This window comes from Engystomops pustulosus, chromosome 1, assembly GCF_040894005.1.
Source record: "Engystomops pustulosus chromosome 1, aEngPut4.maternal, whole genome shotgun sequence".
Lineage (NCBI taxonomy): Eukaryota > Metazoa > Chordata > Amphibia > Anura > Leptodactylidae > Engystomops > Engystomops pustulosus.
In genome coordinates this window covers 211111243-211137416 of record NC_092411.1, presented here as the reverse complement: position 1 = coordinate 211137416, position 26174 = coordinate 211111243, and the positions used below count along the sequence as shown (strand labels likewise).

Below are 26174 nucleotides of genomic sequence, written 5' to 3'. Positions count from 1 at the left end.
CTCTAAAAAGTGATTGAAAGATTGTACAGTGCTAAAAATGGAAAAACATCATCAAAAGTCACAAAAAATTATACCACCCACGGTGCTTGCTTCCCAGTACACGGCATGGAATATTAAATACCATCACTATGAAGTGCAATTTGTTACACAGAAAACAAGCAACCACACAGTTCTGTACATGGAAATATAAAAAAAAGTTATAGATTTTTGAAGCTGGGGAGTGAAATATGGAAGGGAAAAAACTAAAAAGGGCTGCAGCGTTAAGGGGTTATATTTCTCCACTGCTCATATCCACTTCTAGCTCACAAATTGTTTAAAAATCAACTGTATGTGTGAATGAAATCTTAGGAAGTTATTTCCACTCTGGTGACTAACACCATGGAGAGAAGAAGGCAGCCAGAGACTGGGAGAGGGAGGGGAGAGCCGGCTGGGTGGAGACTGATGGCTACCAGGAAGTGAATAACAAAAGCAACCAAGAAAGAAAGAAAGAAAATTACCTGCAAGTCAGGGGTGAGAGCAGGTGTACACAGCATCCAGAGACTGCACTATACAGGACTGACTGAGGACTAGGAGCAGCCACCTCTGCAGAAATCCAAAAAAGACAAGTCAGAATCAGCATCCAGCATGTCCAGTGAATCTACAGGTCAGTGGAAAGATCAGTACTGTCATACTAGTGCAGTACACCATGTAGTATAGCACACCTAGCTATACTACTATAGCACACCACACCTTTACTACTTAGTCAGGGATGGGGAACTACTTTACTTTATACTTTACAGTATAAAGCAGTATTTGTATCACAAACATATGTGTTAAACTTATATAAACACCCTTAATAGCATGTAAGAGATATGTAAGTATATCTAGTCAATAATCCATGTAATAGGCACCTCCTTCCCCATAAACTATGTAATTTAAATCTATGTCTTATTGATCCTACCATATACTGATGTGCATATGCTCTATATATGTGATATATTGTATGTGTGTACATATGCTGCACGTCTGTATATGGCACTACGCATGAGCCTATAAATGTTTGTAAGAGTATAAATGTGTGTGTATGAGTGAAGAACTGTATGTGTGTGTGATTGTAACTCACATGTGTGTATACAAATAGGTATATTTTTTTAAGCAGGTTGGGGGCCCCATTCAAAAGCCTGCTACGGGGCCCTGCCTCTCCTAGTTACACCCCTGCTATCAGGGGAGGAAGGAAGTTCCACCAATGCTACATGGAATTACATTACATTTTGAAAAAACTGCAAATGCATCCGGCACAACATACAGGGGCACATTTACTAAGAGAAGTGCAAACGCCACTACATGCAATTTCCCTGTGTGTAGTGCCAGATACATGAAGAACGAGTGCCAAAAATCATGAATTTGGCACTACCTGTACTGGCCCGACATAATTCACCAACTTTTTTAGGTGCACCTTTAACATAGGGTGTGCTACACAATTATGCATAATAAATGTAGCACACCAAGTTGCGTCGCATGATGACACAAAAGGGCCAATTGCGACAAAAAAGTGTCTCGGACACTTCTTAAATACCCGTGCAAGCAGTTTGCACTAAAAAGAATCTGAAGGAAAACTGGCGCACAGCCCTTAGTAAATGTGCCCCATAATTATTAAGGATGGTAAAAACACAGTTGTATTTTAAGTAGCATTTTCCTGTTGTGTTTGCAAAGTGTTTTAAAGGAATTTACTAATTTGTGGTGTTAGGTCTGTTTTTTTTTTTGTGGCAGACATTAGCTGTGTTTTGGATTGGGATTTCATATTGTGGTCCACGGCCTTAAAGAGGACCTGTCATCCTAAATAGACACACTTTAGTAAGCAGCTCCTAGCGCTATCTCAGATGTAGCAGTATCAAACTTCTACCTTTATCGGAACCTTCCACTAAAGCTAGCAAACACTGCAAAGTCATAGCCGTAGAACGCCGGACAGAGCTCACGTATTCCGGCTTTTCATGAGGGGGCAGGACTAGGAGGCGTGACTGGCATGGATTTAAGATAAATAAGTGAAAATTGCAAGATATGCATAAAACTTGCACAGAAGTAAAAATATAATGGAGGCCCTGAGGCATACATTTTCACCAGAGGCTACAAATGAAGACAAACCAGAAATTCTGTTAAGGCTCTGACTGCATACTACACACCTTCCCATTCTGGTTTCCCAACCGTTCTAACAATAAGACCAGTTTCCTCCAACTACTTCTTTTTGTACTAACAAAATGTCATTTATGAGAAACTATATTATAGACTTTCCTATTGACCGAAATGGGGCTTGCAGAAATCCCTTGTGCTTATTATCAGCAACTTTATTCAGTCTGGTAACAAGTGCAGTCACATTACATGGGCAATTATTTGGCTATTCTGGCAATGGACATGTGTGTTGACCTTTTTGACATAACCTTTGGTGTTTGCTTGAAGCATGTTTTCTGAGCAGAAGTTTGGTACCGTGAAAAAAAAAACTAAGTGCACTGAGGATGCCAATGCTATATATTGAAAGGAGGGGAAATTTGGATTATCATTGTAGAATTCGTCCAGGATGACGGGAAAAATGGAGGGGCTCACAGTAGACTCTCATATAATAACCAGCCCTGTCCACACCTCCTCGCTGCAGTCTCAGGCAGCCATGGATGTGCGGGGAGAGGCCATGAGTCCTATCAGATCAGCCCTGTGCTGGGGCAATGGCCCGGGTGCCCACAGAGAGGGCTCTGAGTGCCGCCTCTGGAACCTGTGCCACTGCACTAGGGTGATCAAGCCCGTATTGAAGCTTAATTGCTACCTAGTCCAATTGTTCATATTTCATCTCTCTTGTGCCTCTAGGGTGCTGTAGACATGTGGCTGCTTGTAGACAGAGTTGCAGGTGCATCCCCTAATGGATTACTGTTAATTCCTATGTACAGAAACAAATCCCATGATGCCGTTACTCTATTTGTTTTTATCATACAGCTTATGTGTCCAAGCTGCCATTTCTATTACATAAGAAATATTAACATAAAAAATATTGTTCTGGCACTTTTTATATCTTTAAAGGAAATCTACCATCAAAATCCATCATGATAAACCAGGGACAGGTACTCATAGATCCAGGCACTGTGATTGTGGTAATATTGTTATATTTGTTATCCATGGCCTCCTTTCTTCTAAAATCAACTTTTAAAATTATACTAACATGGACTCTGGAGCGCGTTACCAGAGTCCCCCTGTGCTGTAGATTTGCAGGCTTTTACAGTGTGCACGGAGCACTTTACCCTCCCGCTGTATGGGATTACAGAAGGCAGAGACAGGGGCAAAATGCCAGGGAGTAGAGGGGAGCGAGAGACAGTGTAACAGCCTGTAAATCTACAGCACGGAGGGGCTCTGGTAGCCCATCAGGCTCGCTAGAATAATTTTGAAAGTTGATATTAGAAAGAAGATGGCCATGGACAATAAATATAAGAAAATTACCACAGTCACTGTGCTGGATCTGTGTAAGTGTCAATGGTTTATCATGCTGGATTTTGCTGGTAGATTCCCTTTAAAAATATATACTTTCTCTTATTTATTAGCAGACCCTACATATGGCAAGAGCCAAAAGTCTTCTAATATAGACCTACATGGCCAAACTTCTATAGGTGAAAAATTTATGTTTCTCTTTTTGCAATATAGTTTTGTGAAAAAAACCAACAACTTTAAACTGTTGTTTATGGCACATAAAATATGCATTTTGATAAAGACCTTGTAGAGCTCCTGTTGTGGTTTTTGTTTTAATTCGCTTAAATGAGGGTGATGCCACAATTGGCGTTTTTAGTCAGTTTTTAAGCATGCATTTTTAGTCCGTTAAAAATGCATGTGTTTTAAAAACCCACGTGTTTTGACCATTTTTCCCAATTATCTTAATAGATAAACTGGTTGTAAGCAGCCAAACGCATGGTAAACGGACAAAAATGTTCAAAAACGGATGCATTTTTAAACGGACTGAAAACGCATGCTGAAAAATTGACCAAAAAGGCCATGTGTGGCATCGCTATACAAACTATACAAACTTATCCAGGACTCCATGGCTTAATGCCTACTTGACTTAACCCCTTAAGGACGCAGGGTTTTTCGCCTCATTTCTCGCTCTCCAACTTCAAAAATCCATAACTTTTTCATTTTTCCGTGTACAGACCTGTGTGAGGGCTTATTTTGTGCGTAACAAATTTTACTTTCCCGTAATGTTATTTATTTTAACATGCCGTGTACTGCGAAGCTGAAAAAAAATTCCAAATGTGGAAAAATTGAAAAAAAACCGCACGTGCGTCACGTTCTTGTGGGCTCAGTTTTTACGACTTTCACTCTTCGCTCCAAATAACACGCCTACTTTATTCTTTGGTTCGGTGCGATCGCGGTGATACCAAATTTATACAGGTTTTATTGTGTTTTAATACATTTTCAAAAATTAAACGAATGTGTACAAAAAAGAAAAAAAATTTTTTGCCATCTTCTGACGCTAATAACTTTTTCATACTTTGGCGCACGGAAATGTGTGAGGGGTCATTTTTTGCGAAATGAGGCGACGTTTTCATTGCTACCGTTTTGAGGTCTGTGCGACATTTTGATCATTTTTTATTTCATTTTTTATGTTATGTAAAAAGGTGTAAAAGTCGCATTTCGGACATTTGGGCGCCATTTCCCGCCTCGGAGGTCACCGCCGGCCGTAACCGTTTTTATATTTTGATAGATCGGGCATTTTGGGACGCGGCGATACCTAATATGTCTGTGATTTTTACTGTTTGTTATGTTTTATATCCGTTCTAGGGAAAGGGGGGTGATTTGAACTTTTAATATTTTATTAATTTTTTTTATTTTTTAAACTTTTTTTTTTCTTTTTTTTTTCACTATCTTTTAGACCATCTAGGGTACATTAACCCTAGATGGTCAGATCGCTGCTACCATATACTGCAATACTTCTGTATTGCAATATATGGCATTTTTGCAGCACATTCATTACAATGAGCCACTGGCTCATTGTAACGAATATGCAGCTGCCAGATAGCCTCGTGTCAAGAGAAGACACGAGGCTACCATGGCAACTGATCGCCACCCCCCGATGACGTTCGGGGGCGTGGCGATCAAAAAAAAGATGGCGGCGCCCACGCGCCGCCGTCTTTTAAACGCCGCCTGCGACTTTGCAGGCGGCGTTTAGGGGGTTAATAGCCGCGATCGGTGCAAGCACCGACCGCGGTTATTAGCGGTGGGGGTTTTATGCATTTTGCAAAAACCCCCACCTTTGTATGAAGAGGACTCAGCCCGTGAGCCCTCTTCATACACTCCTTATACCTCTGCGCCGTAGAGCTACGGCGCAGAGCGTTAAGGAGTTAAAAAATGAAATTTAAAGGGAATGCAGCCTGATAGGTAGGCAATGATAATACTTAATACTGAATTAAAAAAAACTTTGCAGCTATTTCAATCCCAGCACCTGATTAGTGTAAGTAATATAAGACTGGAGTGTGGAAGATGCTTAATTCCATCTAGTGCTGCTTTCTACTTTTGGCCATAAGAACATTGTTTTTGGTAGTCTGCTAGCCATTATTTTAACACCCAGCATATATTTCTATGAGCTAATACACACTGCTGTGCTGTCCGTGTCCCTGTGTAAGAGCCGGCTGCCCGAGCCACAGACTTGGGCAGGAATAGAACCTTCTCCAAAATGTGTGGCTTGTATAGTCCTTTTCTATTGTCATAGGCATGTGAGCTGGCCTTTCCTGCCAATGAGACATGGGCCACAAACAGCGGACCACTGGACCGTTGTTTGTGGCGGTTTTACGTAAACTTTGTTGTGCATGAAGTCAAACTCTAAAATTATCTGCACATGTAGCAGAATGGCTGTGGTTTTGATGGTAGTCATGTAAACACAAACGGTGAGAAAGGAGTAAATGAGCACAAACTGGAGGTTAACAAATGGGTAAGCAGAGCTTTTTTCATTCTAGGCCAATCACACAAATCATTAAACTCTATCAACATAATTTGAACAAAATTGTTTTAATGTTCAAAGATGCAAATTTCAAAAGTCAATGCCAAGACCTACAAAGACACAGGTATGATGGCATTTAGCTATAAGTCACTGTCTTGTCTCCATCTTTAGAAGTGACAATACCGCCTGCAGAGCAGCAGACTGTGCTGGAATCACAGTGCAAAAGACCAATGCGCTGTAACATATAAAAACCTCAAAAGGTTGATTTGGGATCCTAAACCAGTGGTCCATAAGGATCTGTAGTTGGTTAAGGGTCCCAAATCGATTAGACAGGTATGCAGTGACTGCATTTTATTACATTTTTTTGTACAGAAGTAGTAAAACTGGGCCCTTCATCATCTTAAATTAGGACCCTAAAGCAGCAGGACATCCATATGGTGTTGGGGTTTTTATGATTTGATAAGAATGGTTTCATAAAGTTTGGCTTCCAGAGCATGCACACTATGCCTCTGATCATGTGTACAGCACACTTTACTTCCTAGCGAATGTATTGAGGTGATGCAATATGCATGTAGTAGGACAGTGGTGGCGAACCTATGGTACGGGTCCCAGAGGCGGCACTCAAAGTCATCTCTTTGGGTACCCAGGCCTTCAACCAAGCAAAGAGTTCACCAGACAGCACTCAAGACCTCCTCCTGCAGCCCCAGGCAGCCCAGGATGTGCCAATAAGTACAATGCATTGGGCAGAGCCAAAGGCAGACAAAGTTTGGGGAACAATTTTACTGGTTGGAGCAAGCAGATTTAAAGCGGTATTTCCACAAAAACAAGATTATGTAATATACTCAGGAAAGCAAATCTTCGGACTATGGTCTGATTTTTCTCATGAATAGCTTCTCTTGTCTGCACACTGCAGTGCTCTCTGCATCCTGCCCCTCCCCCCCTGCATTACAAAACCAGCTCAGACACAGGCACTTCCTGCCAGCAAGCAGTGTGCAAAGACTTGCTCTACTAGGTACAGACAGATAAGGTATTTATAGCAGAGCTGACTGTGTGTTTTATTGATTAGGTGAGGGAGAAGACCTGAGAGTGTCCTTGTGTTTTTTAAATCCATCTCATGGATCAGATCTTCTCTCGTCTCTGATCAGTCTCATCTCTTTTTCTATGTGTCAGATGCTAGTAGAGTAATCAGATGCCATAAAAAAGTGTAGATTAATCCTTTACCCTGATTATCTAAGGACATTGTCAGCTCAAAGCATTTCATAGCATCTGGTTAGGGAAGCATCTGGTTAGGGAGCCCCCCCACACTGACCGCCCACATTTTACACTGACCATCACTGAGTGATAGGAGGTAAACAGCAATAAAACTGAGTAAAATTTTAAGTATGGGCTTAAAAAGTTATCTTTATTGTGTAAACATCACTAGGGGATTAAAATTTGAGAACTTTCTTTCATGGGCAAACCCATTTAACTAGGACGCCTGGTGCCTTTCAACAAAGGGACAGTTGGGAGTGAGAAAGGTTCCCTTTAAATTCCCATGTTGGCGTCATGCATATGACCTATGGTCTTTTCTGTTCTGTATATACAGCTGTATTCTGGCAAATGATGAATGGCTGACCATTGTCTGGCTGACAAAATGCACCTCCCACTGGTTCTGGATACTGTACTTATATACGGCAGCATATGGTGCACAGCCCTATGCAGCACATATTTGGCCCATATTTTATACGTTCACATTAACTTCTATGGGCCTTACGGAACAGAACTACGGTGGAAAATAGAACAAGCTTTATATTTTTATACTGCTCTCTTACAGAACGGTGGACAATACGGCCGTGTACATGGATGGCCGTATTGCCCATTGGAAAGCATAGCGGCGTATTCCATAAGTTTTTATACGGTCGTGTGCATGGGGCCTAATAGAAGATGTTGTTAATAAGTCCGGTAATTCTCTCTTGCAATTTCAGTTATCAAGTTTGTGGCTCTGTTATAATGTATTGGGCCCCAAACCCCAGCTCCCTAAAGGGCCACAAACAAAGTATGATGATTTAAATGTCTGAACAATAAAATAAACCATTTATTGTGATATACCAGAAAGCAAACACTATCCTCACTACACTAAATTACTACCCAGAGGAGCCTGGTGTACTACTGATGTCTGGATTATGCCCAGTGTAAGCTAAGCTTCTGTGTTCATATTAGAATTGTAACAAGTCACCTGAAATGGCCTGTTCATGGTGTCCTGTAATTTAAATAAATATAGAAGGAGCTTCGTATATTGTGTAACATGCAAATGGAATTTCAACATCTGTCTCTGCAAAACATTTATATCTGTAACATGGATCTTATGTGAAATAGACCCTACTATGCCTGTCAAGATGAGTTACGGTATATGTGTTCTATATATAATAAATTATTCAAGTGTCGCCATAGATAAGAAATGTCTGATATTGGGAGGGGAATTTTTCCTTTTTAATGTACAATAATAATAGATGTAAAAACTATATAGACTGGAATGTCAATAGAATGTTAGAGAGCGTATATGCAATATTATGACAATGTTCTTAATGCATGGGATGTAACACCCTATTACCGTCAGTCCCTGGGTTACGTACCAGATAGGTTCTGTAGGTTTATTCTTAAGTTGAGTTTGTATGTAAGTTGGAACTATATATTTTATAGTTGTAACCCCAGCCAGATTTTTTTTGGTCTCTGTGATAATTAGATTTAAAAAATTGTCATAAGAACCAGGATTAACAATAAAGCTTTATTGCAAACACCTTTGATAACTGTTACGGATAGTTATTATAGCCTAGGGCTAAAGTACAGCGAATTACCACCATCCAGGGGTCCGTTTGTAACTAGGGGTCATCTGTAAGTCGGGTGTTCTTGAGTAGGGGACCTCCTGTACTTTAGATTTACTTACATTATTCATCTTGACTTGTGTGGACGCAGGGGTCATGGAGTGACTATTATATGCACACCACTCACATATCATATCAGTAGTTGAAGGGGTATGCAGATGTCCTTTGCACACGCCTACAACCACTGATATGTGAGTGGATATCACAGAGGGGGCAGGCATATGGTAAGGACTGCACAGTCCCATCCACCTGCCATAAGGCAGCAGGACACAAGACTTGTCCCGCTGTGCCATCTATACTGAAACTTTATCAGGGTCACCCATATCATACTTATCCTACCCTGGTAAAGTTCTGTATTAGTGGCCACCCCCTTTAAAACGCCAACCCCTATTGTGTGAATAGACTGCATTCATCAGCAGCATGAGGGAATCCCCACAATTCTAATCTGTTATATCCCCACCGCTCCGGTTTACATAGCACTGATAAGGCACAGTACACATATGCTAAATTTAAATCTACTTATTTTGGATTGTTTTGGGCTACTTTCAGACTACCACTACCTTTACTTTATTGTGATCCTCTGATGGTTTAACTTATTGGTAGAAGTATTTGTCATAATTGACATCAATAATTTAAATTTAGTTAAAGGGGTATTCCTACAAAGGAAAAATGCTTAAAAGACTTAAAAGAATGGTAAAATAGCATATTCTGTAATTTGACGTTCCTAACAAAAATGCAGCCTTTCACAGATTTATTTCTAACCTTTCTCTATCAGCCCTGGTGTTGCGCGTTTTGGTTGCCCCTGGTTCCCACACATGAACGCACATCTCCTGTAATGGAGCATGTACACTATGAATAATAATAATAATAATAATGTATAGAAAAAATAGTCCAGCTCACCTCCCTTGTGGTCCTGGTGCAGGAAAGTCAGACTCCGAGAACCCCAAGCCACGCAAAAAATTTTTTTATTAATGCTTCAGCACTCACGGATCCAGTCAAAAAAGAAGCTTTATTCCATTAAAATCCATATACAAGTATAAACATACAGAGGTGACAGTCATAGAGTTGGCACAGGTAATCGACCTACGCGTTTCGCTATAGAAGCTTCATCATGATGTACTCCTAGAACCAGTCATTGTGTCAGTAGTAATCTTCCTATATTTGTTATCTCTGGCCTCCATCCTTCTAAAATCAGACTATGCTGAATAACCAGAAGGACCCTGGGGGCATTACCAGAGCCTCTCAGTGCTATAGCTTCACAGGCTGTTACAATGAGCAGAACATGTTGCACCCCCCCCCCCTTGCTCTCTTCCTCTGCCGGTGTAATCTGGCAGCACAGGAAGTGCAGCTTAAATAGACCTGCTCTGCCCATTGTATTTGCCTGTGAAGTGGCAGCACTGAGGGGCTCTGGAAACTCCCTTTATTAGCTAAATTTAAAAGTTTATTTTAGAAGGAAGAGGGCCATAGCTAACACTTACTCATAGATCCAAACACATAGATCCTTCTGAAATCAACTCTTACAATTATGCTAATGAGTCAGAAAGCTTCACTGTCTCCATATGCTCCCTCAGTATCACCCCATGCCTGATGTAATTAGAGGGGGAAGTGCTAACAGAGAACGAGGCCTTCCTTTTGTAACAGCCTATGAAGCTGCAGCACAGAGGGACTTTGTTAACGCCCCACAAGCCTTTCTGGCTCAATAGCATAATTGTAAAAGTTGATTTAGGAAGGAGGCCATGGATAACAAATTTAAGAGGGTTACAACAATCAGTGTCTGGATCTACGCGTTAGTGTCCTTGGTTTATCATGATGGATTTTGATGGTAGATTTCCTTTAAATAAAAAAGGTAAAGTTGCTTTTGGGACTGTATCTCAGATCTCAGTGCCTGGCAAAGGTCAGATTGTAATGGTTTCTTGGAGGATGTCTCCAATATCCCAAAGTTGGTATCCCCCAAAAAGTCGAATTTGGTCTCCAAATTTTCAGGATCTCAATTCAGTCGTCAGTATTCTGGAATAAAAAGACTTTCAGTCTTCCACTGCTGTCGTTCTGGTGGCATTATAGGAGGTCTTGTGGAGTTTGCATCATAATGGGCAAAGCTTTGTTAGAGGTACAATTGGGAACTAGCTGATTGTTACTGATTATACTACTCCGTGTTACAGCTTTTTGGTACTGGATGCTTGATGAGGATAGGCATGGTCATTATCATATTGGTGAAAGACACATATAGTATACTTAAAAGTTAATGGTGTTGCATTAATTTTTGTGCTGTACGTCATAGTGCTCTGAATTTCATTTTCAATGACAGTGACATTTTTTATGTGCTTTACAGGTCAGGAAGAAATCGACAGCAGGAAAATACCAGGGAATAAAGGTAGTGATCTTTTTTCACTATTTTCACTTATGATTTGTACTTTGGACACAGTACAATAAGGAATTTCCTACTACACATTTATTGGAGATTCAGGCCCATTTTCTCTTGCAGTGTTATACGGTTTCTGTTAAACTAAAGTCACAATATGACCACTGATGAAGTGGCGTGTTAGAAAACCCATCCATCAGCGACAGGGGTTATAAGACTATGCTAAGACAAGGACAGTATATTTATATGTATATTTGGATATACTTCCTATGTTTATTATACTTGTCTCCAAACTTTGGCTCCCTCTTCCAGCACTTACAAAAACTATAAAAGCCTATGGTAATCGGGACATACAGGGGGTCATTTATCTTTAGTCAGGACATTTCTGTGTGTCTTGTTTTTTTCATATTTTGAACTTGTATGATTTATCTTGGAGGTTGATATATCAGACAGCTGAATCTGTTGGATTTTTGCAACTTTTATTTAAAAAGTCCCACAAAAGTCTCAAACACTTCTGCAACTTCTTCTTCCTACGCCTGTTCATGACTAGAGTTTATTTGTGACTTTTTTTAACCATGATTTGCAACAAAATTGCAACTTTTCCATACATTTGCATCTGGATTTTAAAGATATCAAGCGCAATACTGAAAAATTCTTGTGCTGCTACTTTTGCAAAGCAAGTGGAAAATACACAAAATAATACATCAAATGTGCAAAAGAAAGTGGCAAAAACTGAGAAAATCCTAATGTTACAACCAATTAAGGCTACATTCACACTGCCGCATAAGGGATGTATATATACGGCCGACATATATACGGCCGATATACATCCCCCATAGACGGCAATGGGTGCACGGCGCCCTACGGGAGCGGTACAGTGTGGCACCATTCCTCTCCGTACCCGGGAAAAAGATAGGACATGTCCTATCTTTTCCCGTATTACATCCCTATGGAGGGGGCGGGGGTGAGTAGCGTGCTACGGTACGGCCGGCAAGGCAGTGTGAATCTAGCCTAAGGGCAAGATACCTATAGGGCAACGGAGAGCAGTAGAAAAATACTATATCATTTATTTAGGTAGCATTATGTTTTTCTATTTTAAGTTCAGGATACATAAAAAAAATTACGGGTAAAAGTAAAATGCACCCACTATGAATTATGTGGTTTTATGTATTAGGACATTATTCAAAAACATCTAACCCTACAAAGATACAGTTATATAAGTACACCTTCTGATGAACAAACATAAGTGACAAATTACACTATTACTCACTTAACAAAATAGTAGGTAAAACCATAGAAGCAGTGAATGAAAAGATTAGAGGGGTTGTATACAACACCGCACAACTGATGGAAAAATTGATGCAAAGAAGCTGATTTGGGGATAAAAAAAATGTGTGTGTAAAGTGGGCACAATAGGTTATAACATAGTTCCTTTACAAATCTGGTTTAGATATTAGATTAAATATTGTGCTTGACTTACACAATATAATCTCAGCTTTACACATATAACCTATAGCAGTGGTGGCGAACCTATGGCACTGGTGCCAGAGGTGTCACTCGGAGCCCTTTCTGTGGGCACTCAGGCCTTCACTCCAACACAGAGTTTGGCAGCTATGACTCAAGGCTTTCTCCTGTGATCCAAAAAAGCCCAGGACGTGCCGAGCTCAGCGCTATTTTAAAGCAACATCCTTGGCTTCCAGGACTACAGGAGGAGCAAGAAGGTGTGGATAGAGATGCTCTGCTCTGCTCTGGGTCCCCTGATTCTTCCTCTTCAGAGCACCCTGGAGGGAAGATACAATCCAAATTTTTCCATCATCTTTCTATTGTATTGGTAAACTCAGGACGCCAATATGATTAAACCTGTGATACAGCAGGGATCCATAGGTAACTGCTTAAATTGTCATGTTGGCACTTTGTGACATATAAGTGGGTTTTGGTTGTAGCTTGGGCACTCTGTCTCCAAAAGGTTCGCCATCACTGACCTACAGTATCACTGTGCCTGTTACTAATACAGGCAGCAATATGCTTTCCTGTAATGTCCTAGTAATACAAGATACAAGGACATGCTAAAGGTATATAATTTTAATTGTCTTTGAAGGTAACTCCTTGTCATAAAAGTATGTATCCTTATTACATACAGTAGGCCTAATTTATCAAAACTGTTGCCTATCAATCTGAATACGGTTCAATACAATTTTATTATCCAGAAAGCTTCTTGCATAGACTTGCAGAGCGGTCTAGAAATAAACCCAACGTATAATTAATTCAGTCTCACAATTATTGTAGTATACAGAGATCCCACTTTGGACAAGCTGACTTCTTTTCTACATGTTCTTGTAAATGTTTTTCTTTTAAAAACTTTAATTTAATTTTCTAGATGGAGAGGCAAACATCACGGAGACTGATAGTGGTTGGTTTGCAATGTAAGTGGATTTTTATATAATACATTAATGCCTACATTTCAATGACTGAAATATGCGTCACATACACAGTACTAAAACATGGAATAAACCTAACCCCCCCCCCTCCAATTATTGGGCAATGGGAGCAGTTACTTGTGAGAGTTTAAGATATGATATGGTCCAGAAGTAGAATAGGCAGTCTCTTAACACAGCCATCTGTTCCAGTTGTGGATACTACATAAGCATATTCGCTCGCACACACATATCTATATATCTTTCTTGAGTACAATCCAAAACTAAAACTGTGTTTCAGCCAAATAAAGAATTTCCCCCGTTATGAAGAATTTGCTGAGTGTGCACACATATCATGTTATTGTACATAATGTTCAGATTAGGGATGAACTTGGAGCTTGTTCAGTGTCCCACAACAGTGGCCTGAGGGTAGGGGCAGGGGTGAGATTAAAATTTTTAACAGGCTCTCCACTGGGAGTGAAAAGTCAGTTCCGTTGCTCAGCACAAGAAAAAATGCTACCTACCGTACTCTAACCAACAATTCCAACATTTAAAATTCACTTTGTATTAATATGCTATTTATTTTAACCTTTTTGTATTTAAAATTATTTCATGTATTACCTCATATATAGACTTGCAGTCCCTTTACCACATACTGGTAGTGGTTTATTTGGCCAATTTCTGATAATTGGTTTGCTTTAATATTAATATAATTCTTTTCCCCTAGAGACCATTATTATGTCCCCAAAGTAGCCAATATAGTAAAATTTCCATCCCAATACAGTTACATTGTATCCACACAGTAGCCAATTGTCACAACCATCCACAGTAGCCAGTAGTCACAGCCACAGCCCCATGGTAGCCAAAAGCACAGCAGCAGACCCCAGTAGCCATTAGTCAGAGTGCCAGTCTCCAGTAGCCAAAATAATGCCCCCAGTAGTCACAGTGATGCCCCCCCATTAGGCATAGTGATGCCCTTGTAGCCAGAATAATGGCTCCAGTAGCCAGTAGGCGGAGTGATGCCCAGGCATGGCCCAGCAGCCGCGCCCCGTGGCAGGCATGACTCCCTACTCCCTTCCTGTGTGGTGCCGCGATGACGTCATTGCCTTTGTCAAGTCAGACGCATCACGGGTCAGGGGCCTATTCAGGCCTCTGGCCTTTGAGGCAGGAACCCAGGAAGGGGGGGAGCCATCGGCCTCCCTCTTCTCATGACTGCTGTGTTCCGTGATAGGGGAAGCGCAGAGCAGGGAAACTGGCTCCCGTGCTGTGTGGCCCACAGGGGGAGGGAGACGGGTAGAATTGTACCTACCGGCTTTTGCAAAACTGAGACAACTGGTCGGATCCCATCCCTGGGTAGGGGCCATTCCCAACTACATTATAGTGTGCATATGAAGTATTGGTTGTGTCTGATGTATATGCTTATACTTGTCAATTATACATGTACACAGTGGGGGGGATTTACTAATTGTGGTGCAAGGACGACTGTCGGCCTCGGAGATCAGCCTGATGTATTAAAGTGGTGCACGGCTGTTAGTGATTACTGGATAGACAGAACTAATCATTCGTGCGCAATAAAATGGCGACAATAATGAAGTGTGCGACCAAATCTTACATGCACTGTGCCTTAATTTTGCTCTATTGTACGCCTAAATTTGTGCCTAAAAATGCCGGCAAAATACACATAAATGTGACTAATAATGTGGGAAAGTTAGGCCACGTCCACTTGCGGAAAAAAAACCCTGATGTGTTGGGATAGTCGAAAACATCTGTTCTTTCTGGCGCAAACTCATAAATGATCCGCAACAATTCTGCGCCCAAAAAAAGGTAATCCCGGCATTTTATTGGGCGCAGATACGATAATACATGTCCCCTAGTGTGTGTGTGTGCGTGCTTGACTGGTCTAATGGTTTTGTTCTATACTTCTGTCCTGTAGGATGTTTTGTAGTGTGCATCTGATATGTAGGATGATTTGTAGTGTGCATCTGATGTGTGTGTTCTTCGTGTAGTCTGATGTAATATGTCAGACATGTGTGCAGTGTAAATATGACTGTATTAATGGGGACCCATACACACTTCTTGCTCAAGGGCCCTCTGGTCCACCTCTGGCTGAGACAAATCTATGGACGGCAATATGTTACAACTCCAAGCATCCTGGAGTTAATGAACTCCTATTAACAGATTGTTACATCACATTAATATGACACAATGGACCCATCCTGCTACAAATCATTTGACATAACGTATCTGTAAATGGATGTGTGCATTGTAACACAAAAAAGTATTAAAGTCCTCATAGAGCTCATGTACAACACATCTAATGTAACCTCATTTCTTTACATTTGAAGGTCTCAGGCACTGGACCCAGCTGCAGAGTATAAGATGAACCATAAACGACGAGGGTTGGCTCTAATTTTTAACCACGACTGGTTCTTTTGGCAGTTAAGAATGCCGGAAAGACGAGGTACCAATACTGACAGAGATAATCTCTACAGAAGGTAAAAACAAAGACTACCTTTTTTTAAATTTATTTTTATTTGAGAACCTTGGCAAGGAGTGTTGAGTGTTAGATATTAGTTCTAATCACACATTCGGCAAAAAAGAAAAAAGTAGGATTACATGATTACATGCCAACAAGTTAACCTAAATGTTTTATCAAAGCAGTTACTGATTTTTAGCAGGTCTCAATGTGGCTTATTAAGAGCATCTCAGGAATTTGTATACCATAAACTACCCTATTAATGTTTACTGACAGACTAAATACAAATTCTATCAGGATTTAGAATCTTCATTTATATTCTGACTTTCATTTATGCCAAGCTTCCCCATTCTCATCACTAATACAGCTAGCCCAGTTGAAGAGAACTCCTGAGGGAGGGCGAGCAGGTGAGAGAGAAATGGATGTGTGTTACTGGCTCTACTATATCATTAGCCAGTTGCTCAGGAAGGTGGGGGTTGAGACAACACATCAGGTGTGGTATCTCCCACAGGGAACCAGTCTCCAAGTCAAGTGTGACCGAAGATACTGATAAAACAAACCATTTGCAAACCCATACTCTACCTTTAACTGGGTCTGATGTACCATACCCTCCAAAACATGGTATATTGGTGTAGCCTCCCACTTCCAATTGCTGCTTACAAGTTCCCCCAGACCTTCAGCATCAATAACAATGTAGGTTGTCCCGAAGCCAATCTGTTATACCTAACTGGTCCCGAGGCCACCGCAGGGGCAAACCCTTCTGCTTAGTGTTCTAATGCCATCAGACAGCAGAAAGGTCCCATCTCTCAAAATATTGACACTGTGCTGCAAGGAAATTGGCAGGTGAAAACTTTTATTCACCACTGCTAATAGCTGACGACACACATTCTAGAGATGCAATTATCACTAAACTCCCTTTCACTAACCCCGATAGAGCCCACAAGCAGCAGATGTGGTTTCCATCAATGAGACTTCCATGTATCAAGCAAACAAAGGTCATTTTAATGGAGAATCCAACTAGTGCACCATGATCTTTGAACCTGTCAGAGGAGGCCAAGCATTGTTCTCTTTGCTTTTGTAAACGGCGGATAATTGTTGTATGTAGGAAAACTCCATTAACCTCTTAGCAATAAGTGACATACTGGTTTATCCTGTATAGAGTGGGCTGAAAACTCACCATTCAGGTCAGGTGTCTGCTGTATTATTCAGCAAACTCCTAGCATTAATTGCCACAGTCAATAGTGGAAGGATTGTGGCAGTTAACCTGTTAGATGCTGCAAACAATCCTGACCACAGCACCTTGTTGCTTTTTTTTTGTCATATCCGCTACATAAATTTTTTTTCCAGCTTTCCAGTACATTGCACAGAATAGTAAATGGTGCCACTAGGGCATACAATTCACACTGCAGATAACAAACCATTTTATGACTTAAGGTGTAACTGTAGTGCTTCATTTCCCTTGTCACATCGTCGAAGTTCATTAAACAATACCAAATTTTCCCACAAACTGCAACTGACCCTTGGGGTCCCAGTAATGATCTGGTAATGATCTGCTTTTTATCTAAGAACACTTCTAAAAAGTAGGAACCTTCTCCCCCCAGATTTTGGGTGATTGGGGCAGAATCAGAAAGGCAGTGATTTCATAAAAATGGAGGGATACACACTCTAGATTTATTCATAGAGCAATTTTTGGTTTTAATGTCCCCCCCCCCCCATCCGGCAGCTCCCCATCGGATGACATCATGCCCCAAATGCAATATTCCTTTGACAGATCTTTACCATGGCATCTGGTTTTGCTCAGGCTCTCAACCCTTATGGAGACAGGTGCGGGAAGAGGTACGAGAAAAATACCACCTATCCCTGACAAACAACACAGTATTGCTATTGTTCCTTGGAGATGTCAAGGACGACCTTCTCCCTAAGACACTGCCTGTTCTGCTTCTGGCAATGAAAAAGGCTCTACTGGCCAGATGGTTACAACCAACAGCCCCCCAATTCATATGTGTTCTTGCCCTGGCCCTGAAAGTATAGAAATTAAATCTAAATAGGATAGAAAGGTGGAGAAATTATTTAAGAAATGGAAAAAGTTTATCAACGGTTTCTTCACTGATGCGGTCATTGAAGAACTAGTTAAGCCATTCTTATGGTACTTGGAGTCCGATATCACAGGCCGGCTGGGGCAATTAAAACTTCCGGCTAATATCCTGAGACCTCCTGACACGGAGGAGACCGTTTAGAACATCGGAAGGATGTGACCTGGAGTGTGTCCGCAGGGTGGGGAGGGATAAAGGGCAGCGAGGAAGGGGGGAACATTGTATATTGTGTTGTTGCACATTGCTTGACCTCTGTGTATTGTAACACAACTGAGCCTGCGAGCTCACTCTCATACAATGCCCAGATAGGGTATATCAGCACTGTGTAAAAAAAAAAGTGGGAAATGTGGAAAAAAGTAAAATGCCGTTAAAGGGGTTGTCCGAGTTTTAAAAAAAATATATATATATGTGACCGGGAGCGGGCTGACTAAAATAATAAAGCTGTACTTACCTTCCGGTTGTCGTGTCCAGCCGGAAGCTGAATGCAGCACTGCTCCGGCGGTTTGTTTACATGGCGCCCGGACCGGAGCGACAGCAGCGCTGGATACGGGAGGGCACCGGGAGGTAAGTACAGCTTTATTATTTTAGTCAGCCCACTCCCGGCCACATGTATTTTTTTTATCAAAACTCGGACAACCCCTTTAAGGGAAACCTGTCCAGGACTGTGTCAAAAACAACCAAAACTCTTAACACAACAGTATGCCAGCCTTATGAATGGCAGCTATCATACAGCTGCCATAGAAGTGCATTGTACATGGGCATGGTAAGGTGAGTACACACGTGTGTCATGCCGACGCCAGTAAAAAGTAAGAGCATGCATGTACGTACGGAGAAGCTGTTTGTTTCCCTATAGAGAGGGGAGGGGGGAGAAGCACTCACCTCCTCCCCTTCTCCAGGCAAATGTATGCTAAGCCCGGGTGAGCATACAGGTTGTAAGAACCCCCTTATCTAGAGTCCAATAAGCTTAACTGGACTCCTCTCTTGTGCTCCTAACACCTCTACAGTTGTTTGGTGAAGCCAGGGGAGTAAATCTTCTAAGCCACAACCTTTGGTACTCTGCATTGATATGGGCTAATTTTTCCATTTATTTTTCCTTTTGTAATTATTATATATATCACATACTTGTACAAAAGGCGTTTCCCAAGACCTCAACTGCAGAGATAAATAACAATTTGAAGTACTTTTTTGTGCTTCCACTTTTTTATTTTATAATAATAATAAAAATCTTGATTTATCTAGCATCATTGCATTCCGTACCACTTTACAGATTCTGAGGAACATATACAAATAAAATTAGACATTACAGAGTAATAACAGTCATATGCAAGAAAGAACTTACAGTCTATGAGGAAGAAGGGTGTGACACAAGGGAATGGAATAAAAATAATTTAATAAATAAAAATGCTGCTGCTTGAACCAGGCATCTTATATACAAAGTCAGTGGGACTGCAGAGAAGCCTGTAGTTTGGTACCTGGCATTGGTTAATAAAGAGAGAGTTAAAGTTGCATGCAGTTAGCGAGTGTGATAGGACTGCCTAAATACATTTTTAAGAGAACGTTTGAAGCTTTGGGAGTTGGTTATTAGTCTGATAGACCGGGGTTGGCCATTTCAGAGAATTGGTGCAGCTCGGAAGAAGTCTCTGAGACGTGAGTGGAAGGTTCAAATTAAATGACATCTACCACCAGAATCAAGGGTAGTAAACCCAGCACCCTTGCATACTAGTGTGTGCCCCCTCTGGCAGGATCTGCTCTTCATTAAGCTTCCTATACCATCGTTTTTAAGAAAGAAAAGGCTTTAAAAATTATGCAATGAGCCTGTGGGGCTCCAGGCTCAAAGGATGTTAATGGAGCCTTGAACCCCTCAGGTTCATTCACATAATTTGCCTTTTTTTTTGTAAAAATAAGAGCATAAGAAGCTTAAAGAAAAGCAGATCCTGGTAGAGGGGGCACACACCTGCACTTAAGTGTGCTTGGTTTACAATCCTTCATCCTGGTAGTAGATGTCCTTTAAGGAAAAGAATAATGTAAGATTACTGGTGGATTGAGGGTGATTAATTAAAACTGTATTTGGAAAGAGACGAGTAACCAGTGCAGTGACTGGCATAGACTGGAGGCATCAGTGTAGCGTTTGGTCCTTCCACAATCTCTAAAGTTTTGAACCCATGGTGTTCAAACAATTTGTGATGCGTAGAAATGCCATGACATTTATTTTATTAACAGAATCTTTACATATGCATTTACATAACTATTGGTTGTTTCCTCTTAAGGCTAACTGACCTTGGCTTTGAAGTGAAGAGCTATGATAACCTCAAGGCTGTGGACATTCTTGAAACCATCCATGCTGGTAAATGGTTTAATGATTATTTATCTGAATGTGAGAACAGAAAAGCACAAATTTTACTTCTAATTGCTTTTTGCAGGAAATGTTTCCCCTTAGTGTTTAATATTAAAAGGAATGTCTGAGATCACAAAAAAAATGTTTATTGTCCCCTGGTAAGGTAAAAATATGCAAGAACTTATACTTTCCTCAGTCCTTGCCCCTAATGGTATACAGGCATTTACTGTTGACGTCACATTGACTGCGACCTTGGCCTGTATTAGGTGGCTTTAGTGGGTGTATGCTGTCAACGTGATGCCACTGCTTATAGTCTGTAAACAGAGACTGGTGGTGACAGGAGGAGCCTTACCTCAACCAGAGGTAAGAACAGAGAGTGCAAGTTTTTCCTTATTTTTACACTATCCATGGCCAGTGAAGAAGAAAAAATCTTTATAGACAACCACTTTAATTATATAATCCATGCCCCTGTGGTTGTCGGTAAACAAAACATCTCTGTTGATGTATTGTCCATAATGACATACGGTAACTTCTTACATTTCTTTATGTAGAACACATTGAATTGATCACATTTAATCCGTTCTACATAAAGAGCTGCTGGATTCAGGATTGCTGTTGTCCCTTGAGTCACAGACAATTCTCATGCTCAATGACCCCACACAAGGATATGGGTTGCCCTAGTTATTCTGCTGTGTTGATGATAGTATGAAAAGTTAATATTTTCTTCCATTCTTCATCTGATTCTGCTACTTTCTAATATTCTTTTTCTTCTCTAATGAACTTTCCAGCTGCCACGGGTGATCACAGTGATGCTGACTGTTTCCTGTGCGTCTTCATGAGTCATGGAGAAGACAATCACGTTTATGCCTATGATGCTAAAATTGAAATTCAACAACTGACCTCTTTATTCAAAGGAGACCGGTGCCAGAGCTTGGTGGGAAAACCCAAGATTTTTATAATCCAGGTAAACATTGAATGGTTATTCTGGCTTGCTTTATTTTGACATTAAATAACATAAATTAAAGGGAACCAGTCACCAGATTTTGCCCCATTAAACTACAACCCCTGTCAGGTAGGATATGAAATGTACTTTCTAGAATTCCCTCTTTTATGTAAAAACTTCGCTGTTTATTCCCCCTCCCCCTTCTCATTTTCCTACAGGCTTGTCGAGGTACTAAGCATGATGAACCTGTCATACCCACTGACAGTACTGACAGCACAGTGCCTGAAACAAATACCATTGAAGTAGATGCAGCCTCTGTGTATACTCTGCCTGCTGGGGCTGATTTCATCATGTGCTATTCTGTTGCTGAAGGTATCAGTGTTTGTACTGTAGATAACCAAACTGTTCTCAAATCTGCCACTACAAGCTCTTTAAGAGCCCATTCACACTGCAGTAGCCTCATCAGCCAAATGTACCAGGAGCCAAAACCAGGAGTGGATCTTAAACAGAAAAAAGTAAAATGGAAAGATCTGCAGCTCCTCCATGTTTATATTTCATTCCCCTTTTGGGATTACAAATACTGATACTGAAAATACTGACGAGAATACTTCTGTCTGAATGGGTCCTCAATCTTAGCTCCGGCTTGTTCTGCTGTTATCTCTGTGTTTCTGATCTGCTATAGGAAAAACAAAAACTAAATTAACGACAGTGCTGTATCTATCAAATGACAGACACTAGCTGTGCCATACGGACCCTATTGGTGAACTTAGCTGGGACCTCCAGCGTATGTGTTCCCTAAACCCTCTTGCGGTTATACACTCACCGGCCACTTTATTAGGTACACCATGCTAGTAACGGGTTGGACCCCCTTTTGCCTTCAGAACTCCCTCAATTCTTCGTGGCATAGATTCAACAAGGTGCTGGCAGCATTCCTCAGAGATTTTGGTCCATATTGACATGATGGCATCATACAGTTGCCGCAGATTTGTCGGCTGTACATCCATGATGCGAATCTCCCGTTCCACCACATCCCAAAGATGCTCTATTGGATTGAGATCTGGTGACTGTGGAGGCCATTTGAGTACAGTGAACTCATTGTTATGTTCAAGAAACCAGTCTGAGATGATTCCAGCTTTATGACATGGCGCATTATCCTGCTGAAAGTAGCCATCAGATGTTGGGTACATTGTGGTCATAAAGGGATGGACATGGTCAGCAACAATACTTAGGTAGGCTGTGGCGTTGCAACAATGCTCAATTGGTACCAAGGGGCCCAAAGAGTGCTAAGAAAATATTCCCCACACCATGACACCACCACCAGAAGCCTGAACCGTTGATACAAGGCAGGATGGATCCATGCTTTCATGTGGTTGATGCCAAATTCTGACCCTACCATCCGAATGTCGCAGCAGAAATCGAGACTCATCAGACCAGGCAACGTTTTTCCAATCTTCTACTGTCCAATTTCGATGAGCTTGTGCAAATTGTAGCCTCAGTTTCCTGTTCTTAGCTGAAAGGAGTGGCACCCGGTGTGGTCTTCTGCTGCTGTAGCCCATCTGCCTCAAAGTTCGACGTACTGTGCATTCAGAGATGCTCTTCTGCCTACCTTGGTTGTAACGGGTGGAGATTTGAGTCACTGTTGCCTTTCTATCAGCTCGAACCAGTCTGCCCATTCTCCTCTGACCTCCGGCATCAACAAGGCATTTCCGCCCACAGAACTGCCGCTCACTGGATGTTTTTTCTTTTTTGGACCATTCTCTGTAAACCCTAGAGATGGTTGTGCGCGAAAATCCCAGTAGATCAGCAGTTTCTGAAATACTCAGACCAGCCCTTCTGGCACCAACAACCATGCCACGTTCAAAGGCACTCAAATCACCTTTCTTCCCCATACTGATGCTCGGTTTGAACTGCAGGAGATTGTCTTGACCATGTCTACATGCCTAAATGCACTGAGTTGCCGCCATGTGATTGGCTGATTAGAAATTGAGTGTTAACGAGCAGTTGGACAGGTGTACTTAATAAAGTGGCCGGTGAGTGTATATAGAAATGTACTATAAACTTTAAAGGAAACCTACCAGTAGGTTTGACTTTTATTAACCATTAATTTCTGGGTAACTCTCAGCAGCGTGATTACAGCGCTGTGTTTATTAGGAGCTGTCATCACCAGAGCCCCTCTGGCATTTCTGGCTGTTGTTACACACCACCCGAAGCACTTGTAATCTGCCTCCCTGCATCTTCTGACAGAAATTTCGTAGCAGCCCTGTACTGGAACATCCCCAGCCTTCACAGATCTCAGCAAGCAGAAGGGGCATGGCTTTGGGTAGCTCCACTCACCATGACCGGGCAGCATGATGCCTGGAAGAAGTAAGCAAGGAGCTGTATGCTGTACTGCTCATGCGGCTACTGTACTGCACCTACAGAACGGGTCAGCTGCACCTACAGAACGGGTCAGCTGCAGCCTCAAAACCACCGCTCCTAAGACCGCATTTTCCACATAGCAATTACTTAATGTGATGCAAGAGCAATATTACTTCAATAGTTGTCAATCACCGGAGGAGCTTGTGTGGTGTGTTTCGAAACGTAACACAGTCGCCATATGGGAACATGGCCTCTGTCTTTTCTCCAGTGCCTGTGCAAGCGGCACCAGCAGTTCTGGTGTGTGCTGCCTTTCTTATTGTCCCTCAAAGAAAAGTATGCACATTTTTAGACACATCAGGCTTCTTTGAAGGTGTAAACTGCCTGTACAAGAATCTTTGATGCTTGCACAGGCATTAATGAGACCTATGTATTGATCTATTGTATTTTGATGTGTACAAGGTATTATTATTCATATATTTTACTATTCCTCCTTTTATTTTCAAAGGCTACTATTCTCATCGCGAAACAATAAATGGGTCGTGGTACATTCAGGATCTTTGCGAGGCGCTTAAGAGGTTTGGACAGTCACTGGAATTTACAGAACTGCTGACTCTGGTGAACAGGAAAGTGTCTCTTCGCTTTGTAGAAAATTGCCTTGATCGGAGCGCAATTGGAAAAAAACAGGTCCCCTGCTTTGCATCCATGCTGACCAAGAAGCTTTACCTAAGACCAAAGGAAAAGTAGTTAAACGTGCATATTTTTACAGAAATATAATTTGGTCATACACAGATACATTTCAGATTAAAAGCCATTTTGCTGGAATTGTAAATGCAAATGTAATACTGTTTTTTTACTTAAAGCCAGAACTGGATTTTAAAAGGGAATTGAAAATCTGGTCTCACTTCTGGTTTTGGCTCAAAAAATTAAACTATGAATGTATATTTGTCTACTCTGGTTTCACATTTTGCTTTTGGGACATGTTTAGAGGGTATTCCAGGAAAGCTCCTAGTGTACACTCTAAACGTGTTCATAGACTAATACAGACAGCTTCCTTTTTGCCTCCATCTGGTCAGCATCTGGCTGAAAACACTGGATTAAAACTGAATACATTTTTCTACCCGCTGAAGAGAGTATACATTCAGCGGAGGACATAAAAGCCCAAGGGGAATGGATTTTACTGTATTGCATCCATCTCTGGCCTCCGCTGTGGGTATAACATGGGCAAATTTGTTCTGAGAAATTTGATCTGTGTATCTGTGGAATTTATTTGGCCAAAGGTAGAACTGTTAAACTGAACTTGGCATGTCAGTCAGTTGAACAGTGCTATGTTTTGTAAATCCCTCAGACCCACAGAGATAATTGGCTTTAAAGGGATTTTTATGCACATCATGGTCAGAGAATATTCCATCTGATTTTGCCTTAATACACTGCATCAAATGCTGCAATTACAATTTTACTTTCTACAAAATAAAAAAATAAATCTGCAGCAACATTGGGGCAGTTTCATCTAAAGTGTAAGACTTGTTTTACTTTGCAGTTTATGCCAGAAAAGCCAGAATTCTGCCACTATAGCATTATTTTTAGTGTACTGCGTTTTGGGCGTAAAATTTTTTGGGCACCCATTTCCATGCCCCATTTGTCGAAGTAATCGTAAATTAGACTTAAAACTGTCTAAACCCCTGGATAAATGTGGCATGGAGAGTTTTTTCGGTGCAAATTACAACAGATTAATTCTCATAAACAGATGGATTTGTCCCATTTTTGTGTGTACCGTCCCCATAAAGAGACCAGCAAACATTTCTTCTTTTAAATGTTTACCAGTTGAATTGCAATCCTTTTTATTGTAGTTTATAGATAATGGATTTTTCACAAATATTCTCAGGAAAATGTAGGGTACGTTTAGATTTAGGTTCTGGATGTACGTTTTATGGAATGTAATTCTTGGTGGTGTGCCTTATCTCATTTGTACGGCATTACTATAGCTTTTCTTCACTATTGTAATGTATTTTTATATAATCACCTTGTATTTGGATCTACAGAAATAAATTGTAATTTCTCACAATAAATGTCAATTTAGTATTTTTTTTCTTTTTTTTTACATGATGAGTGAAAGCAGAAGGTTTAGCATTAAGTATCCAATAACATTGTCTCTTAAAACTTCCCCAAAGGCCTTTGTAAATTAGGTCCTGGTATCTGCTAAAATCCAGTACAGTTCAACAGTGTTTGACTAGCCCACCAATGTGTCAGAGAATAATAATCTTTTTCTATATAGCGCCATCATATTTTACTGCGCTTTAGACATCATGGGCTACATATACAAATAAAATAAAACATTACAGAACAATAACATGACTATATATAACAATTAAAGTGAAGGGGATTCTTCTTTGG

General features: G+C 40.9%; 1 protein-coding gene across 1 annotated transcript; it reads left to right on the top strand.

The window, feature by feature from the left end:
* The first annotated feature begins 421 nt into the window (after positions 1-421).
* CASP6 (caspase 6) lies at positions 422-25844 on the top strand. Its single transcript, XM_072119301.1, has 8 exons — positions 422-643; positions 11135-11176; positions 13542-13587; positions 15924-16073; positions 20415-20491; positions 21271-21446; positions 21644-21797; positions 24289-25844. The coding sequence occupies exons 1-8, from the start codon at positions 625-627 to the stop codon at positions 24525-24527; spliced, it is 903 nt and encodes a 300-aa protein (XP_071975402.1). The 5' UTR covers positions 422-624; the 3' UTR covers positions 24528-25844.
* Positions 25845-26174: the final 330 nt, after the last annotated feature.

Excerpts from the sequence above, each read along its gene's own strand:
- CASP6 (XM_072119301.1), top strand. Across the intron at positions 13,588-15,923 it reads GATAGTGGTTGGTTTGCAAT|GTCTCAGGCACTGGACCCAG; the intron begins GTAAGTGGATTT and ends TTACATTTGAAG. Across the intron at positions 20,492-21,270 it reads TCTTGAAACCATCCATGCTG|CTGCCACGGGTGATCACAGT; the intron begins GTAAATGGTTTA and ends TGAACTTTCCAG.